Here is a 19,829-nt window from a genome sequence, read left to right as displayed (position 1 = left end):
CAAGGCTGACAGCATACGGAGGGGTTGAGCTTACCCGCCCGCTAGTTGGCTACCACCAATCACTATGCCGTACTTGCCTGTTACGTCATCGCGGAGTTTTGCGTATTGGTTGATTGAAAGATGTGCTCTTCCTACTCTAGCAGGAAGTCCCAATGCGATTGCGAAATCTGAAATTTATTGTTAATTTTATTGTATTAAATCGCTTCCGAATATACTAAGTCTTATGGTTAGGTTAGCGCAAGCCCCAATTATTCTACCAATCTCGACAGATCATAAATTGTAAGTACCTCGTAAAGGGGTAACTTACGGTAATGTGAACTCTGTTGTTGCTCGTAGCTTTTTGAAGTAACTTTTGAACTACAGTATTTCCATCACTTTCATTATGGAATTATTTCCATCAGTGATCGTTATAGACGTGAGCTCTACCAATCTCGCTTGTTTATCTCCTCAGATCCTGAACGATGTTGCAACAGCGGACTTTGTCGCTGTTGATCAGGTATGCTGCACTCGGTTATCTTGTTTATACACAGTTATTCCTAACTTGCAGCTGGATTTAGATCGACGTGTTCATCGACGGTTACGTAAATGTCCATAAAGAAAGAAGTTGTTGTGCTTGGTTAGGAATTATCCGGGTTAGGGAATACTGCGGGCCGTGGCAGGCTGCAGATGCCGGAATACTACAGCAAAATGCGTGACGCTGTGCTGACACGGCGCACCATCAGTCTGGGCATTTCGTGTTTCAAATCTGTCGCGGAGTACGTTAAACCCTATCCGGAATGCTGTGATCCGCTGCAGTTTGCATGCACAACTTATAACATCCTGCTTTTTCCTGGCGGGGAGTTCGACATGGATGGATCAGCGCGCAGCTTCCTGGTTGCTCATGGTTTTGATCTGAATCGTTGGGCACAGTATGGCATTGAATACGGTATGAAGGAGAACAATGTAAGCACGACAAAATCTTCTAGCATCGTGTGTTGCTTTGGCAAAGGCTTTGGCTGTCTGTAGGAGCGGTTTGTGGACGAACTGACCACGGTGTTGCTACTTAGTAAAGCGGAAGTTGTTTTTCATAATGGACTAGCGGATCTGGCGTACTTCTACCACAGGTGAGGTATTTTTCTAAATTGTACGTTTTACATCACATGTGACAGTCATATTAGGCAAACTGAGAACGCAGGACGCTTGACCGGCGCTTATAATAGTTGATGAATTAATTACAGAGTTAAGTTTCTTAACTTAACTTAGCTAAACTTAATTTTCCTGAATAAAGAAAACGAATGTTTCTTAACATTCGTTCGCTGCCTTTCGATGGTTGTTATTTTCTAGCTTCTGGAATCCTTTGCCGAAAACTTGTGAAATCTTCGCCGCGGATGTTGCCGATGTTTTCCAGGGCAGACTGTTCGATACGAAGTGGATCTGTCGAAGTGTCCTGAAATGGCGAATGCATAGTTTGGAATATTGCTTCAAGAAAGCTCAACGACTTAATGCTGCATCGGCCGATATTGGCAAGCCTGCTCTTCGCATTCGACATGTACATCCATCAACAATCAATGCCGTGATGGAAATCCCTATTTTCTACCAGAATACTCAATCTGGAAATCTTGGTGGTGTGAAACCGATTGTGGGGAAAGATGTATGCGAATTAATGTACAACTTCGGCTTTTGCAACGCATTTAAGCAGGGAACGTGCCTGCATCCGGCAGATCTCCATCAGATGGATTTAGTGCTGGATGTTGAAGAAGGTAAGACATAGCAGTTGTATCTCTTCCTCCAGTTCCGTTTTTCTGTACTATAATTTTAAATTCCGGTTAAATGGTGTGAGAATTTTAGGGACAGCGAACGCTATTACTTGTATTTAATTAATCAAGAAGATTATGAGATCTGGATAGAAGATGTTGAGCAGATCAATTGCACTGCTCCTATCAAAACGCAGTTTTTTTAACGGTTTTGAACTCATAAACTCTTTATATTTCAATATTTTTTGGTCGTTTACGATTGGCTGTTTACACAAGTGAAAGTAGTACCGTGTTTAGAAGACTGGAACCGTGTGTAATCGTACCGTATCATATAATCGGCTTACGGATATTGCAGTTCAAGCAAAAGTTAGTTCTACATTTTGTATTTCATTGTCGGCAGTTGTTTGTAGATGTTTGCAGAAATGGTCCTGCGGAAAATGCGGTCTCTCGTCCTCCGAACGATGTACAGCGAATGTTTCCAGTGTTTCCAATGTCTGATCCACGGGAAATGACAACAACTGTTAATGATGTCGCCACAGCTGGGAAGCGGAAGACTGATGCTGTCACTCTTGAATCCGTTCCGTTGAAAAAAGCCAGTGAAGGATCACTCTTCCCGCATGCCCTGCGTCCCAGACTAGCACCTCCTCGTCCTGCGGATAACTTCCCAGTGGCTCAGCGTCTCGGAACGGACCATTTCAGTATTGATAACAGGAAGAGCTATAACCTGGATTTCGGCTTGCATAGTGCCGGATTCGATGCCTTCATGACGGGATATGTTTTTGCTACTTGCATGGCCCAGTTAGGACGGAGTGAAAAAGCTCGCCGCGTAGTATTCACACACCCCGAGGGATTTGTCGATCGGGTACATGTCACAGGGAAAAGTGAACCCTTTGTCTTCCGAAAAAGTGAACACGTACAATGCAGTGCTGCGCATTTCCGCAAGATACTTGAATGCCGCAATCGGCAGTAGTATTGTTATATCCCTTTTTCGTAATTCACCGATTCTGTTGTGATTTTTGTTACAAGTCTGATTTGCTGTAATAACATTATGAATAAAGGTCATAATAAGTCCAAAGAGCAAAGGTGTCAGAAAAAACAAACGGCATTAAATTGGATATGAGCAAAATCGATATTTACATACACCGCAGTGCCACCAAGATCGAGTGCCTGTCCGACTGGATTTGTCCGAAGCATTTTAAACATAGTAAAGAATCATGAGAATGATGTTGGTAAAGAACCTAACAGTGTTCTATGAGCTATCACAATTCGCAGCGTTTTGCCACTGCCGTTTATGGTTATTGACATTGCTTTCCGGAACAACCGGGGTTTGTATCCGGTATTTGTAAGGCAGAATACAATTCATCATCGCTCTCTTCCGATGATAACTTTCCCGAAGCACCTGCCGTCGTCATCGATACTCTGGCATCTCCCTCGGACTCCTGATCGGCTAATATGGCACTCATAGTGCGCATGACTGTGCCCAGATGACATAAATTCTTTCCCAGAACAGCATAAAATTTGGCAGGGTTATTTCTGATACTGATGTTGTTCATCTTGTGGATCATACTATCCATAAACTGGGCAAAGATACTGCTGTTGGTTTCATGGGAAATTATCTGGACTTCAAATAGGGCGCGCACCATAAAAGCCGGCAGTTGAATTCCCGTCAACGACGTAAAATTGTTAAGATACTTGTAGAGCAGTTCATCCGTGTGCTCGCTGTCGCTGGTCATTCTTAATAGCATGTACGTGTACGCCATCTGCTCATCCATATCGTTCTGCGCAGACGAAAGGTCACCCTCGCTCAAGCTCAAATTGCGCATATGGTCTGCAAGTACAAAGTTTACAGTTATTGTAATACTGTATATAAAAAATACTGTAATACATATATAAAACGGTAAGTACTCGTATGCAGTATATGCCACTGTCAGAAATAAAAGAAAAGCTATCGTGACATTTCGTGAATTAAAAGTATGAAATTCCAAATTAATTATGTGAAAACTAAGCGAGAGATAGTCCATATTTAATGCAGTTATGTTTCGAATTTCGAAACAATATACCTATCATATACTTTAATGATCGACAATCATCGATGGCAACTAAATGCAACAGAGCAATATGTACGCGGAATATCATACACTTGGAAGACCATTTACTCTGAAAGAATCAAATTCAAGAGCAAATGCACTCGCAGTTCTTTCCCATACGCAACTAGTACAGAGAAATGTTCTGCGTTATTAACCAATTTGTGACGCATACACAATTTACACAAAGGTATCCAAGCGTAATTGTGGCGGTTTACCTTTCGAACTACTGCTAAAGGGCGGAAAAGATGTTTCTGTTGATCCTTTGATTGTATCGGATTCAACCTTCGTGCCAGCTGTTTCGCTTTGCCTAGGCGGAGCAAATGCCATTACTCCTTTCTAATCAAAATAGCTCCAGGAAGGGTTTAGTCGAGGAAACTAGTGGCAGACAATACGCAATAGTTGTTTTTCTATGTGAATTATTGGTTTGATGGCTAATCGCGTACCAGTGGTGTCAAGCTACAAGAGTCCCGCCGTGTTTGTGGCGCACTTTTACTACAGTACGTCATCAACGTAGACCCATTTTATACGATTACGACACCAACGTAATTGGATCCTCTGCTAAAATTAATTTATGATGCATAAAAGTGGGGGTGCGTGAAGAGTTCCGGTGATATGACTGACTTAATTTTACAAGAAACTTAAATTTACAGTTTACAGGAAATCCAAAAAATAGCAAAGATGCTGATACCATGGCTATGTAAATACCCAGTTACGCTGCTGATGCTGTATTAAATATGCTAAAGTTCGCGCAAAATATCTATACATGTATCACAAATCAGAATGGATGCAGGTGTCTAGGAAACAGCCACACCAAAAATAAGTTCAGCAGAACCTGCCAATAATACTGATTCCTTGTCAAACAACATTAACAACTACAAATTTGTTCAAGTGATTACGTTAATAGCCCTAATTGTTATAGTAAAACATCTCGACTCTTATATAATATTAGATGCCGGTATTAATTATGTGGTATCTTACACTTATTGTATCACAAAATCCGTATGTGTGCACCGTTATTGGCGTTATATGTACGTATACTGGTCACTAGCATAATGTACATAATATTGTTCAAATATTGCTTGTTTTTCAGTTTTTTTAAGTTTCACCGTTAGTCGACAACTTTACAGTCTTAGGAAATAATTTGCGAGTAAAAGAGGACGTACGAAATACTGGTTTACAGTAAAACAACAACCCTTCTTTCGAAGTTTCTGCGTGAGCTTGAATGCATACGACATATTATGGTCACTTCCCATGATTGACTTGGGATTGCGTGCGGACAAATTTTATTGCCAAAATGCAAAAAATAGTGAGCTTGTGATTGTGACATTAATATTTAACGTTATGATATTATTAACTTCCCCTGACCAGCAGGATATTTTAACAAGCACTCATTTTATAACAAAAAATGTCGAAGTCAAAGTCAGACGATCACGCAGTCAATATCACAAAGAACCTTTCTACCGGCCAGATCTGGTCTGCTTCTTGAATGTTGAGGATCTCCAGTATGTCTCACCTGCAAAATAGCTGAATTGTAATTGATTTTCTTTCAACATTTATCCCGCCACAAAGCTTGCTTAATTAGAGTATACTCATATGTAACTTTTGGAAATGTTATAAACTAATATGAAATTGTAGAGGAACTGCAAGTCCCTGTGACCCTGTCTTAACTGAGCCAAAAAGGCCGTTTATAAATTCAACTGTCATGCTAGATGCAAATGATGCCTTACCCAGTCATCTACGAACATTATGATTACTTCTAGAAAACGAAAAAAATTGATCTAGGTATACCTCAAATACCAAGGTTTCCTGTTTTTCTTTTGTGTTCTGGTTGCTGGAGTCAGTTACATGTACAGCTGACACATCGCTCCACCACAATAATTTGTTAATTGCGTTTACATACCTGCATACCTACGGCTACCTGCATACCCATACTGCTACTTACAGTGTTTACAGTACAAGTATGGAAGAAAGGTAACGAAAAGCCTGCTTTATCCTTTTCCGGGCCGTTCTACATGTTTAACAAATTTTATAAAAATTTAGGTTTATAAAAAAACAAATAAGATTTTGTTTTTTATAAACCTGTAGAAAAGATTTTATATTTTTACTTACAGCAGTACCAATTCCTCGTGGAGCACTGACAATGTTTTTTTTTCCTGGTAGTTAAAGCGGTCATTAATGGGTCTGGTGTTAACGGTATACTTGACATGGTAGCTGTTGCCCAAGGGTGGCTTCCGTGTAAACGAGCTTTAATTATCTGGATCGGAGTAACGTTCACGCTCCAAACACACCGCCATCTATTAAAGACAACGTGTTTCCGGCAAGAAATAATTTTCGTGCCCATTTGCAACGATGGTCCAAGAGATGCTAGGTGGAAAACGGGATGGTTCAGTTGGTCAACCGCGCTGGCAACATTCCGCAAATTCCAAGCATGTGTGCGCACCAAAAAACATAGGAAGCAAATGCTAGATAACATAATTAAATTCAGAATCTCCATTTGCCGTTGCAGGGTGAACAACAAAGATACAATAGCTACATCAGTTACAAGATGGAAATGCATAAGTATAGATAAGCCTTCGACCAGAAATATAATTCAGGCATTAAATAAACATCTGGTGCTGTCACAGGTAAATGTCGCTGATAATCGAACACCGGTCGGTGCATTCATCTCACTGCAATATACGTAGTATCATTCCTTCGCCGACTGCAACAGAATCCTGCGGCCAGGATCTGATTTTAAGACATTCAGATATCCTGTTACGCTCTTTGAACTTCCATAAAATAACTGTAACAAATGTCAATTACCGAGGTGTGTTCCGATGACATGGTCAGGGATGGAAATGAGGTCCAGATTGCTGTGTGACAATTCAGCCAGCTGCCGGTTCAGTGTAAGAATTATGACAGTCAACTGCGCTACACAGAACTTGCGCAATGAATGATTTTGTCAACAAATAGTAAATTTCACTACCTTGCCATACAATGTAGCGGCGTAGAGGATGATTGTATAAATTCTCAGGAATATCCTTTTTTATCAAGTCTGTACGTATAAATCAGTATGAGCAACCGTGTACCTATTTACCAAGCAAGCCTGCATAAAGGGCAGTTGCGCGTAAACTCTCCAGCGATATTTTAAATGGCGCACATTGTTTCCCATAAGTAGTACGTACGTTACACGCGGAGCCTATTTCTTCCTTACGTGCACACTGGATACAAGAGCGTAATTCCTGTCTGTGGGTCAAGTGGACGCGGCTATATACCGGCGGAAACAACACGGATAAGTGTATTACTACTGTAGTAATTGTGACTCATCAGTCTTCAAGGATGCGAATGTCTTCCGGTACACCCCTGACCTTTTTATACACCATTAATGCGAAGAGATCCAGGATCTCAAGCTATAAACCACAGTATCTATGGAAAAGTTTTTAACTGTTCTCCGACCTTTGCATTGTATTTTACTGCCGCTGTTTACAGGGAATAGTAAGAATGCCGGATTTTGCTTATGTACATAGTATCGGAAAGAAAGCTTTGTTTGTTTCTCACTGTCAAGCGAATGAACATTGTGTGAAAACAAAACAGCAAAATTATAATACTGTCGATAAAGTTAATTTTTTTAAATGCTACCGTGTTTGCATTTTTAATTTGAACATTATGGTAATAATATTATCACAGTGTAATGAATTTAATGATGTTTATACATATAAAGAGCACCCTACTGCCAGAATATCCTGTGTACTTCAATAAAACAGTCCCTACAGTAATAAAACAAAACCTGAATAAAAGTTCAGTGAATAAAAATCTTCAGACTAGAGATAACCCGATATCTTCATTGTGGGCTGCTTTACGTAGTGACCGGGGTATAAGATACATATAGCAGTGCAGTTGTAAATCGTACGAAGCATTAAACAAAAAAAAATCCAAAAAAGGAATAATATGCTTTATTTAGTATAATTATTGGCTTTTTACTGTACATAATAATACTGCAATTGTTGACTGTCATTATATTTGTAATTAGTAACAGCGTTCCTCTAATTTGATCTGTATGCACCACAACACATGGCTTCCTTTCGAGGTTACATAACTTTAGCCAATATGCCATGTTACGGACGTTTTATATATAATTTGTTACGGCTCTCTGTACATCACAAGCGTCAGCAAACAGCAATTCGGAATCTTAGATGAGAGGATTAAGGACTGTTTGTTTTGAGCACTACGCAAGTCTTGGCATATAGTCCACACCTACACAGAAGAAACACGGTGCAAACGATTTGTTTTCGCAACCGTATGATTAAGTACAAAACGCAAAGTCTGACTCAGAATACTGTCGGCAAACACCTCAAGCTCTGATCACCAGATTCATAGTGTGATCGTTTAGGTATAGCTACTAGCTTCGGCAAAATTAACATTTAGCCGGTTTGGATGCGGGCAGTTTTTTTGGAATTTCACTGATCATTCTTCCATCTGGTATCTATAACTTTATACAGCTCTTAATTAACTTGCAATTGGATGTGGCTTCGCTGCAATAGTTTCTGATAATAATAATTATTAAAAGTGATCACATTACGAGTATGTACTTGAGTGGCGGTTGTCCTGCGCATATTTAACAAGCACACCAGAAATGCCAAGTTCCAACAGCAGTAAATACACGAGAGTGGACGTTGTAGAAACCCCTCCAGTAATCCTGCCAAAACGGCTTGCCAGCGCCAGTCCAGACAGAAACAGCAAGGTACGCGTGGATGTTACGTTTTGCGTGAGACGTAAAAATTCATAAACAGCGGCATCTAGTCAGTGCAGTTCAAAAGATTACAATTTTTCTGTTTTTCCCGTTTATAGTTAAATTAAAGGTCACTGTTATCTCGCCTCCAAATAGTAAAACTTTGTATGTACAGTAACATTACACCTTAAAAGTGCACACAACAATCACAGGATCGGAAGATTGCTTGTGGACCTTTAACCATGTTTTAGGCACGAATTCAGCATCCATTTGTACGACATATTTTTTGTACCAGGTAAAAAATGGATCACTGATTACTCCGCTGCCAGTGTCAGCAATGGACAGCACGCCGAACGTGCCGGTATCGAGTACTGCGCGGCTATATGTCAATCCTAGCGGATCATACACACTCCGTATGCAACTATCCCAGGGATTCCTATCAGCCGCTTTACTAGTGTCCAGTGTCAGCCAGCTGCGGAACCACATCTTCCTAAAAACTCATGCCTTTTACCAGCATGTTTTTTGGTTAATCGTTGGCTCCATCTGTGGACAAGTAGCCGCGGCGTTATGTTTACTCTTCTCGTACTGGGCGCGCTCCAAATTGGAACCGATTCAAACGCTCCGCAAACGCCGACCACGCTGCTGCGTATCGTGTGCCGATGGACTGGAGAACATCTATATGATAATGACATTTTTTATTATGGCGGTTAATGTCTTCATAGCGTTGTTTGTTGGTGGCGGGGGCGCTGATGAAGCTGCCGTATTTCCAGTTACAGCTGCGGCGCAAAGGCAGTCGGAAGTTTTTGATAATTTTACGAGCATAACGCCGTCTTTGTTCGGCAACGACACCGGTTTAACAGAACTGACTGCCACCACGGAATGGAATACTAATGCATCATAATGTGGGGCATTTTGGACATGCTAATGCTGCTCCAGTTACACTTCCGTACATGCAGCAAATCATTTACATGACATAAAATTGTAATACGTTTAGAATAACCGTGTATTTAATTCCGACTTATTACCAAAGTATCACTAATCGGTCTTTGTTGGGGTTTCCGCTGTTTTGCACGTACAATATGATGCGTTGTAAATAAACGATTCCCAATAAAATCAAAGAAAAAAAATCAAAAAAAGGATTTTCGAACATTTGCTAATAAGCAGGTTATTCCATGATATTTTGAAAATGGTTAGTGTAATTTGCATTGATGCGAGTAATCAACCATCTTTCAAGAAAATTGTAATTTTTTGTTTTCCTACCATGCAAAGTCGCAACTTTGGCTTATATTAGTTAATAATCAAATGCTCATTATCAGTTTAACTACAAGTACCTGCATAGGTTGTCTTGTTGACTGTTACTACCTAAATTTAGGTCAAACCAGGAAATTAGATAGACTAATACCTTGTCTTGAGAAGTGACTGGAGGTAACGAATTGGTTCCAACTTCCTAAAATAAATGTATGCGCGGAATTTGCAATTTGTAATGTTCCAAAAGAAACATCCTAAGGAGATTTCTTTTGCAAACGCTCAGCTTTCCTTTCTTTTGTTTCCTACTTGTGAGCCTAGCTATAGCTAGGCGCGGTATGACACTTCCTTCTGTTTTGCTTGCGCACGTACGAGAAGGTCTGGACTGTCAAATCCCTTTCGTGCTAATGCAATTACCAATTAGAAAAGTATCAGCAATATTATTAGTGCTGGCGGTTTTGCAGTATAAGTCAGTCGATCACTTTTAGCATGATTGTTTTATCCCTTTTTGCATTAATTTTAGTGAACGGACTCCGTACTGCTTCTTCAGGTAAAAACTACAAAAATTAATTATTTTTAAATTTTTCTTCTGTAACCTTAGTTAAAAAACAAACTTCTGGCAAGACTTTAATTTGTATGCCTGTTGCTGCTTTTAATAAATTATAATAAGTAGTAACGGCATAAAATGGAATCTTAATTTATAATATGCATCCCATTGTTAACATTTGCATACATTAAATTTTACCGTAAAGTTTCAATCCAAATTCATAACTCAAGTGGACTTATATACAATAGCGATAGTTGAGTAAGCACCAGCAATCTAAAATTAGCCTTATTATTACTTTTAAAGATATTAATTAATATTATTTTTTCGATCGTACTACAAAGCAAAGATTTTGTACTGTATGTAATACTATTGACGTCATTAGCATGTATTCGTACTTCTGTAAAATAAATTAATATAGATACTTCTATAGATAATCTGCTACGTAGGTATGTTTTATTGTACGCTGGGACGTATTAGTGCGGGTTCATATTATAAGCATTGCTTTTTCTTAATTATCCGTTGCATTTTTTAAAAAATAATAGTTATGCACATTCTTCATGCTGCGTTAATATTTTTATTTATGTGTGAGTGGAGAAATTTTTGTTCAAATATTGTATAGTGAAGGCAGCTGCGGCAGTTCCAAGACAAAGTGAAGCAGATTGGCCGTCGTCCAACGCATCCGCCATAGGATGGGGCTCCGCCAGCGATGGCACGGTTATACTCGACAACGACGCTCAGGCATCGCACAACTCTCACGACGGGAACTTTGAGGGATTTAGCACCAGCAACAGCTATCACTTTGGCAAAAATGGCAGCGTTGCTGCACTAGCATCATCTAGTTCGGGCGGCGGCAGTCCTTTTGCCTGGACCCACCCGGAAGACTGGTTAATATATCCCGGCGCAGCAGCCGCAAGTGGCGGCGATGCTTGGCAAGGGATATTGCACAATCTGGACAATGCCACCGTCGCCATACTACAGCACTATTTGGGACACGGAAATTCCAAAATTAATGCTACCGGCACGAATATCAATTTGCACTCATCGGCCAATGCCAGTACAATAGTTGTGCAAAATCCAAAGGCTATCATCACATCGGAAAAGCACCCTCTGGTCTCCACCAGGGCTCCGGCAAATCTTGGATGCCGAGCGAAATCTTGCTGGCATACATCGAAGCCGGCCAGTAGAGCTATCTCCGCAATCATCCCGACTAAGAGATTCGAGGTCAAGGTCAAGAAATGTGCCTAATTTGGCGCCTCGTTCAGTGCAATTTTGACAGCCAACGTGCGATCTCGAAACACCCAACATTAGAGAGGAGTTCCTTTAAGCAAATTTACAATTGTTGTTATAAATCTGTTCCTGCGTTTAGTTTGTGATTGGAGCTATGAATTTTAAGCGAATTATAACTCTTTCTATTGTAATAGAACAAAATAATTCGTAAAAGTCTTTCTGATGTCCTTGTAGATCAGCGGTTTCGTTTAGAACGATTGTAAAAATTATGCGATGGACTTCGAAAATTTTATTAATACTTGTACGAGCACAAGCAGATTTTATTGCATGTACTTGGACATATGGCTTACCATTATTACTACTGTACAATGAGTGCACATACAATGCATGGCCAGGGCCACAGACTGGCATGGCTGTACTTCAAGTATTCATTGTACAAATAGATCAAAAACCTACATTATATGGTTGTCTTTTTCTCTATAGCACAAATAACTAAAAGATCAAAAAAGTATGGCATTTTACGAATACGTACATTATGTAAAAAAGAAATGCACGGAAAACTGGAAAGATTTCGAACAAGTGTACTACTAAATTACTATTCAGTAATAATTATCACCGACTTGCAAAAGGCTTGATTTGAATCGGCAGATACATAATGTTATTCGAGCTGCCGAAACTGGCTGATACTGGTATATCAATGGACGACTATGCATGCACGATACTGTGCTTGCGTATTGCCGACAGCATACGCACATGGTGCTAATAATTGATTTATTTTTTTAGAATTTATAATGACGCCGTATAATTGGTACAGGTTCTATACCACACTTAGACAAAATAGTCGTAATGGGTAATATTAATTTATGATTATGCAGATGTATTGTACATGCATCTGTAGTATGTACTCGCATAATTCACAATCAAAATATATGCGAGAAAAACAAACTGCAGCACAGTTCCCGCACAGCATCACATGACTTTGAACGACATACTTAATGCTTTCGAATTTTACAGATTAACAATTAATTTTACATATTTTTAGCGTTAAACTTTTCCGCGTCGACGTTTAATTAATATCTATAATATATGGCCAAACCTTGGCACAACGTACATAGCAGAGAGTGTGGAGCCCAGTATGGTAAGTCCTGCAACTGCTTGTACAATGGTTTTTAGTAATATCTGTATGAACAAACAATTATAGAGTTGTGCCTTGTACATACATAAATTTCCAAATTGCTGCTACTGAATACAGATAGACTAGAGTAGTGTACAGACCGTTTCGATTGTAATGTCAAACGGTTGTAGGAAGTAAATTAAATCGACAAACAGTTTTTTGTATATGATAACGCCACTAATGTATTCGTTACGCAAGCCGAAGTAGGAACTTGAACATTAATTAAGAGCTTAGAACAAAACAAATTTGCCAAAATTAAGTCATAAATTGCTGCTTGATTGTAGTGTTAAACGTTCTCTAAATATTAATGTCTGATTTGGCATACGTGAACTGTATATATACCACTGCATGAAAACCAAAGTGCAGTAGGCAGGAGCACTTGGGCTATTTTGATTCTATGAAAACGTTTTCTTCAAAGTCATAAAAATCACAGAAACGATGTCTTCCACAAAATACTGTGCATTGAGTATTTTTGCCTTTTTGCTAGTGGATTTACTGCAGGCCCAGGTGCCTGCGCCCCCATCGAGCCCGCAAAAACCTATACCGGCGCCACCGGCTGCATCATCATCCGGAGCTTCTGTTCCTGCACAGCAAGCCAGTATATATTATCCCTACGGTTGTTACTACTATGGAAACAATTACGGAAACTTACCCAACGCTCAAGCCTGTTCCAACAGTAATGGTAATCAACCCAATGGAAATTTACAGCTGCAAAACACTGCTAGCATGAGTTATGATAATGGAACCGGAACCTTTTTGGCCTCCTCTCAAACTGGAAACTCGGCTTCAGGTAAACCGCATGGCGCATGATCACACCATGACCTTTTCAGACAGCCATGCATTTGCGCTTTATCAGCTAGTCAGTGCCACCTTAGTACGTGTTTATTATAGTGCTTTACTATCAGAAAAGCCTTTTGACTGGTACTCAAGCAACGTTTTGCATTACAGCTGTTTTTTTATTTTTTTACTTTTTTTTGCTTGCACATCTTGCTTAAGGTAAATAATTAAAAATTAGTGGAAATATACTTTTATTTAAATACGAAATTGTAAGCGCGTATAATGCAATCGAAGAGCTCGATCAGAAATTTTTTTCCTTTTTTTAGTAATATTTGATCGGTATTAATTTTTGTCGTAAACTCATTTTGCAGGAGATGCCGCGTCCATTTCTTCTTATACGAGCGCTAACGCTTATTCGCCCGTGAATCCAGCACCAATCAGCGAAGTGCAGATTTCCGGCAGCGCCAATAGCAACGGCAATGGAGCAACCGGTAATCTGAATAACCTGGACAACAGTTCCTCTTCCGGCTTACCAAATGCCGGCGCCACTCACTACAGTCAGTCACAAATTAACGGATCGGGCACCGGTCTCTCCCTGAACTCAAACGCCCAAGTTAACGGAAACGGTTATAATTTTGATAACAATAAGGCAGCGAAACGGGAAAGAGAGACAAACAAGATATTCTTCCAGCCAAATGCTGCTGTACGCAGTGCAATACGCCAAAAGGCGATCAACCAAAATGGACAAAATTTAGTGGTTCGCCAACGCACAGCCAGTAATCAAATGCAAAAGCCACTTGTTTCCGTAAATTTGGCACAAAATCGCCGTTCGCGGCAGTAGACATCTCTGTTATGATGTGTCGTGTATCAAAAAATATTCTTTCTGTATCAGCAAGATAAATCAAAAATTATGACACATTAAGCCTGTGATATGTACAGTACTACCATGCAAACTGTGAAACACATACTGCATTAAGTGAGAGAACAAGAGATGTTCTGAAGAACAATCTAAAAATAAATCTGCAGTGGTCTAGTTTTTGGTTAAAGGTCTTTTTATTTATTCCCATTTCTCCGCATTACATTAATTAATTTTTAAGCACTTCTCTCTAGCACCATAATGTATTAAAGCGCAACTTTTTAGCGCGACGTAGCGGTAACACGTAACAGTTGACCAGCGCAATGTTGCGCTATAGATAAATCAAATTACTCGATAAAAAAAGAATTTGCTGTTTAAAATATTGACTTAACTCATATTCAGTCGAATTGTTTGACTAAAATTGTCGAGTTCTCGTTCTACGTTAATATTAACACCTGTACATCTTATACGTAACTGCATTTTCCAGAGCAAAGTAATGATAAAAAGATGTAGTTTCGTCTTTAGGCCAATGCACTAGAGACGTTAATCTTTTATGACCAGAAAATTGTTGTTAATCCTGTTTGGGATCCTGACAGTACATTTTCGGCTGTTGACCTATTTTCGTGTGCTGTCAGTGGGCACGGATAAATACGTCGCAAAGCTATTAAGTATTTCCGGTTCAAATATGAAACAAAGGTGAGGTACCGCTCCTGTAATTCACAAAACTCTATATGTTATCGATTTTCTTTATAGCATGCTCTACTGACTGCGCTGTTGACAGCATTATAATACCTGTTTTCAGACTGCAAAAACTAAGTCGGGTGAAACGCACTCAGCCTCTAGGCAATTTTGTTGTGTATAGTCAGTCTAGGGCATGTTTCCTGATGGGATAGTCGATGCGTAACTCCTGAACATGGCACCAGTGTTGTAACTATGAACCATGACGAACAATGCAGATCTTTCCCTTAATTTTCAGAGAGTAATGCAGGCTTATTGCAGTTGTTTAACTTCCACAGATTTATGTTAAGTTTTGACCGGTTTAGTTCAAAACATGTGAATAAAAGTTTTGTTGTTTTGTTGTAAAGTTTAAGATATCCGGGTCTAGCTACATCATTATGCAGCAAACACTGCAATTTTTTGAAGTTTTATTAGTTCAGCTTTTACTGTGGGTTTCCCTTCTTCCTTCGCGGCTTCTTACTTCGTCCATATATTCATATGACTATCACAACGGTAAGTAGAATCTATCGTTTTTTCGACAACATTACGAAGCAGTTGAATGTTGATATAAATTATTGTATCTTACTGGGCTCCAGGGTATGTATTTATTATTTGCCGCATGAATGCGTTCTGACAGAAAGTTTGTATTCTGCCGGATGAGACTTCGAGTTCCGAACAGGCTGTACACAAGTCCATGTATGCCTATCCTGTGCACGTGGTTATTCGTAGAACTATGTCTTACACCTCAACTAATCAATTGATTTCGCTGAGTTTGTTCAAATTTAAAGTAAGTAAATCTGATTTTTTAGTGTTGCTGGATCATTTTGCTTCCAAAAATTTCCAAATAAAGTTACCATGCAAGGCTCTGCTGAGTGATGGGAAAAGGAGTGGACGGGTGGTGTTTAATGCGTTTTGCGAAAGACAGCCTTTCCAGGTGAATCTTATTTTACCTAATGTATCATCGGAATGCCAACATATTCAGTCTGACGAAGAGCTGCGGTTGTATTTAAACATCCGGTAAGAACACCTCTAAAAATAAGCCAAGTGCTTCTTATCAAATGCACAATTTTATTTTGCTCCAGTATTTAACTTGACAAAATACGTCTTATGAATCTACATCCAACCATGAAACAACGACGCAAGCTACGTATGTCATTCTTTTGTTATGGTTAGCAATAGCCCAAGAATGGAGGGCAAACAGTCGAAACAAGTATTCTGTTATACGAACTACAGTGCTGGTTCTAGGTCACTATCTCTGCAACAATCCGAAACCGTCAACATCATCGATCCGCTATCCCGTTCAAAAAAGCAGCTTACCTCGCAGCATAAACCCAATACCATCGATTTCGGCCTCCAGTCCTACGGACAAGCCCTGTCTTCTGGGTCAAGTATCCTTGTGGAATATTTGCCCGGAAATTCCGTTCCCGTTTGTACGGGAAAAGACGGCGACACACTGTTAATGGACATCGACTTCGTCATCGTTTCCAAAGCCGTACCGCAGAATATCGACGGCTATAAATTCACCAACTGCGAGGCACTGAACGGCTATATCCCGACCGGTATGCTATGTGATCAGTACAGCGATAGTCGACCGTTAGGTTGCCCGGTGAATATTTCACAAAGCGCTGTAAAGGGCACCGGCAGCAAAGATCCCGATCCGGCGACCGGACAGGATCGCCGCAATCTGGATTGCTACAAGTTGGCCTTGGGTGATGCGGCGGAGAGTGTCAGAAGTATTATGGATGGATCGTTGGTGGTGATTGAAGCGGTATCAGACGCACACAGATTACGCACACAAGGACTGACACCCATGTTATCATTTCTAACGACTTCCTTAGTATGTTTTTCGCTCTTTGTATAGGATTTTGATTTTTGATAATTTATTCCATACATTTCTGTCTTTCAAATGAAAATGGTGGTGTTTATCACGTACTGAGAAACGCACGAACAGCATATAGATATACCAAAATGTCTGAATTGTGCTACTAGCGGTGCTGATCCACTATATATACTCGTAATATGTAAACTTATATCATATATGTAAGTAGAACGAAAACTGAAACCATATTGCTGTTTTGCATTTCGGATCTCTTATAGAATGAATTATCTCAATTAGGAAAGTTTTTCACTGGCAAGTCTTTCGGTGATTGCATTGCGGATACTTACAAGCTAGTGTTTGTTTGAAAGAGTTTTTAGCACTATTCCTATAGTTAATTGGTATCAAGCAGCGTATGAAATGCCAGCGAAGTAGATCGTAGATAGAAGTACAAAGTAGATAGAAAACCCGTGCGATGTGCATAGGGAATTGGTTGATGCATTTTTTGAAACAGCTATTATTCTCTTACATTACACTTATTTTTCGCGCAAAGTTTGGCGTTATATACGCATTCCAAGATTGTCACAGAATTGCCAACTAAAAATACTGGGGATGCCAGGCGCCAATTTACACCGCAGATGCTTGTGCCTGAATGACGATGCTACATAACGCACTACTCTTCACTCTCTTCGCTACCGCACAACAAAAAATAATTATCTATAAGTCATAAAATTTCTAAAACCATAAGGTAAAAGTATGTACGGTAAAATGCGCAATTGGACCTTAATTGAATTTGATGGTGAGCTTATTCAAAATTAATAATTACCGTACGTACATAATTATACAAATATAATAGCTTTACTACTTCGTACTTCACCCGGTTGTTCTAATGATGGCGGTCACTAAAAAAATCATTATTCGTTATTTTTGTATATACTACGTGCCGTACATACTGTACGTGCGTCTACGCTTCGATCTCTTCAACTACAGTAATTCAGTATAATTCGGTGTATTTCGCTGCATTCGTTATAACCGGAATACCGTACATGTAGCTTTCGTCGATTCGTCGGATGTTGGTGATTTCCTCTTAAATTTTACGGAAAATCCATCGCTTTTATTCATGGGATCGCCTCTGGCTTTCGCTCATGTGTGCGAGTACCACAGAAGTATAGGTACTTGTAATATGCGGCTGTGCTAGCTAAAAACTGCAATATATAAATCGACAGTACATTTGGCTTACCAGATTTACGCTTACTCCTCTACTTTACTACAAAAATTGCTTTATTTTTTCGCGAAGGTTTCTTATTTAACTTGAATTTTAGTTTCAAGGAACGCCGTTACAAGAATGGACAAAATGCAGTCAGTCAGAATGGGCGATAACCGCAAACTGAACCATCCCTCGGATTCGGTGCCTAAATCAGAGAACGAAATCCACTCGAGAGAAAAGGAGACCATGCAGCAAATGTCGACCCATATGTCCAACTGCGATCAATCGGACCGAAAGGGTGAACCAGCTGGAGACTCCAGTACCCAAGGTGTTGGGATAGGGAGTGGCAATATCTAACCTGGGCGATACTACACTGCCGGACCTAAAGTACCTGTATCAAGGCATAACTGTTTTTCATGCTTCTACATGTTTTTCATGCTTCTACATGCTTCTAACTGATGCTGACTGGATTTGTGAGCAGCAAGTCTTCTATACTTGTATCGAAAGATAACCAAAAAAACACTACAGCTGCAGTGGGAAAAGTGTGGTTTGCTGATATTAGCTATATGACTATCAAATGTTTTTAACACTTAATTCGCTGTACTATACAGATTACGATACTACTGTCAACGTTTTAAAGCATATTACTGCGAATGTTGAACCAGCAGTTTTTATTCGCCTGGGAGCTATATATTTTAATGTTTTCTGATGTACATTTTAGCGAACTCAATTTTTCCAATTTATTTCTCAGTGAATTTTAGTAAGGAAACTGAAAAATACTTGCAAGTTGCATACATACAACTAGAACTATACAGTAAAGCACTGTCAATGTCGTACGTACCAAAAGCACGCACAATACTTCTGATTATATGGATACGCATTCCTAATACAAATAATCAAATAATTACTCATAATATCCGCTAAAAGATCATTATCCTATTCCTAATACAAATGATTACTCCTAATATCCGCTAAAGAATCGCAAAAGCTGTGGTATGAATACTTAAGTAGTCATCTGCAATACGTAAATTTCAGATTATGGTTGGGTTCTGTTGCAATATCTGTTGTAATCTACTAGCGTAGCCGCTTGTTACTCGCAATTCAAATTTATTGCAAAAACAAAGAAATTGTTTCTTGCCAAAATGGCTGCCAGTTATGTAGAATTTCACCACGCCCAGCGATCGCAGTACACCTAACTACGTAATTTCTAAGGCAGTAAGGTAAAAATCTGCTGATTACTATTTCGGAAGTTGCATTCTCTAATAGGTTATAAATAATCAATTTCTGATACGACAATACGACCGATTAGTTAATACCAGCTGCAGATGGTATCCTTCACTTGCCTATATCATATTATTTATTGGGAAAAAAGGTTCTGGTCATTTTGTTTAGTTTTAAATTGAAGCGTTCAGAAATTTCTGGACTGCTGGTGGGCGTCAGTTCTGAACATCTTTCTGGAGTGACCACGCTAAATGCTTCGCCCTATGTCTACTGCCGAAGGGATTTCCATTAGTAGATAATATACAGCAGTACTTCTATAGTTCAGAACTATCACCACTATTATGTGCTAAGAATTTCAAAACAATCGTAAACAGCTCTGGCAACAGTAATTAAAATAGTCTTTTAACCTGAAAATAAAAGCACATCTTTACTTACGTGCTACTTGTGGATTCTTTAAAGCAAAAAAAAAGTTTGAAATCATTTAAACAAAACAAATGCTGATTAACCATAAAAC

The 19,829-nt window shown here is 39.4% G+C and overlaps 6 protein-coding genes across 9 annotated transcripts; 5 read left to right on the top strand and 1 right to left on the bottom strand.

Annotated features, from left to right (window-relative positions):
* Positions 1-129: 129 nt before the first annotated feature.
* On the top strand, positions 130-2,817 carry LOC129601011 (target of EGR1 protein 1-like). Of its 2 annotated transcripts, XM_055499717.1 has the most exons (6): positions 130-279; positions 452-496; positions 622-942; positions 1,006-1,103; positions 1,324-1,739; positions 2,144-2,817. In XM_055499717.1, the coding sequence occupies exons 3-6, from the start codon at positions 667-669 to the stop codon at positions 2,701-2,703; spliced, it is 1,350 nt and encodes a 449-aa protein (XP_055355692.1). In that variant the 5' UTR covers positions 130-279; positions 452-496; positions 622-666; the 3' UTR covers positions 2,704-2,817. The 2 variants fall into 2 exon arrangements, with proteins under 2 accessions (XP_055355692.1, XP_055355684.1); XM_055499709.1 differs by having other exon boundaries at positions 136-496.
* On the bottom strand, positions 2,742-4,534 carry LOC129601026 (uncharacterized). Of its 2 annotated transcripts, XM_055499734.1 has the most exons (3): positions 4,264-4,534; positions 4,036-4,195; positions 2,742-3,561 (listed from the first exon to the last, which is right to left on the bottom strand). In XM_055499734.1, exons 2-3 carry the CDS (start codon positions 4,145-4,147, stop codon positions 3,029-3,031), a joined length of 645 nt encoding a protein of 214 aa, XP_055355709.1. In that variant the 5' UTR covers positions 4,148-4,195; positions 4,264-4,534; the 3' UTR covers positions 2,742-3,028. The 2 variants fall into 2 exon arrangements, with proteins under 2 accessions (XP_055355709.1, XP_055355703.1); XM_055499728.1 differs by having other exon boundaries at positions 4,036-4,534.
* A 3,667-nt stretch (positions 4,535-8,201) lies between these two features.
* LOC129580595 (uncharacterized) lies at positions 8,202-9,562 on the top strand. The gene is made up of 2 exons (XM_055471189.1): positions 8,202-8,540; positions 8,824-9,562. Exons 1-2 carry the CDS (start codon positions 8,433-8,435, stop codon positions 9,427-9,429), a joined length of 714 nt encoding a protein of 237 aa, XP_055327164.1. The 5' UTR covers positions 8,202-8,432; the 3' UTR covers positions 9,430-9,562.
* A 542-nt stretch (positions 9,563-10,104) lies between these two features.
* Positions 10,105-11,783, top strand: LOC129580614 (uncharacterized). Its single transcript, XM_055471216.1, has 2 exons — positions 10,105-10,323; positions 10,940-11,783. Exons 1-2 carry the CDS (start codon positions 10,263-10,265, stop codon positions 11,563-11,565), a joined length of 687 nt encoding a protein of 228 aa, XP_055327191.1. The 5' UTR covers positions 10,105-10,262; the 3' UTR covers positions 11,566-11,783.
* Positions 11,784-13,083: 1,300 nt separating this feature from the next.
* Positions 13,084-14,517, top strand: LOC129602842 (putative uncharacterized protein DDB_G0282133). The gene is made up of 2 exons (XM_055502004.1): positions 13,084-13,511; positions 13,870-14,517. The coding sequence occupies exons 1-2, from the start codon at positions 13,160-13,162 to the stop codon at positions 14,337-14,339; spliced, it is 822 nt and encodes a 273-aa protein (XP_055357979.1). The 5' UTR covers positions 13,084-13,159; the 3' UTR covers positions 14,340-14,517.
* A 674-nt stretch (positions 14,518-15,191) lies between these two features.
* On the top strand, positions 15,192-17,126 carry LOC129602734 (uncharacterized). 2 transcript variants are annotated; one of them, XM_055501866.1, is made up of 3 exons: positions 15,192-15,584; positions 15,881-16,088; positions 16,317-17,118. In XM_055501866.1, exons 1-3 carry the CDS (start codon positions 15,470-15,472, stop codon positions 16,930-16,932), a joined length of 939 nt encoding a protein of 312 aa, XP_055357841.1. In that variant the 5' UTR covers positions 15,192-15,469; the 3' UTR covers positions 16,933-17,118. The 2 variants fall into 2 exon arrangements, with proteins under 2 accessions (XP_055357841.1, XP_055357842.1); XM_055501867.1 differs by having other exon boundaries at positions 15,444-15,584; positions 15,881-16,005; positions 16,317-17,126.
* The last annotated feature ends 2,703 nt before the right edge of the window (positions 17,127-19,829 follow it).

This window comes from Paramacrobiotus metropolitanus, unplaced genomic scaffold (assembly GCF_019649055.1).
Source record: "Paramacrobiotus metropolitanus isolate TYO unplaced genomic scaffold, Prichtersi_v1.0 Parri_scaffold0000004, whole genome shotgun sequence".
In the NCBI taxonomy this organism is placed as follows: Eukaryota; Metazoa; Tardigrada; class Eutardigrada; order Parachela; family Macrobiotidae; genus Paramacrobiotus; species Paramacrobiotus metropolitanus.
The sequence above is the reverse complement of the archived record's forward strand: the minus strand, read 5'-3'. Positions and strand labels throughout refer to the sequence as shown.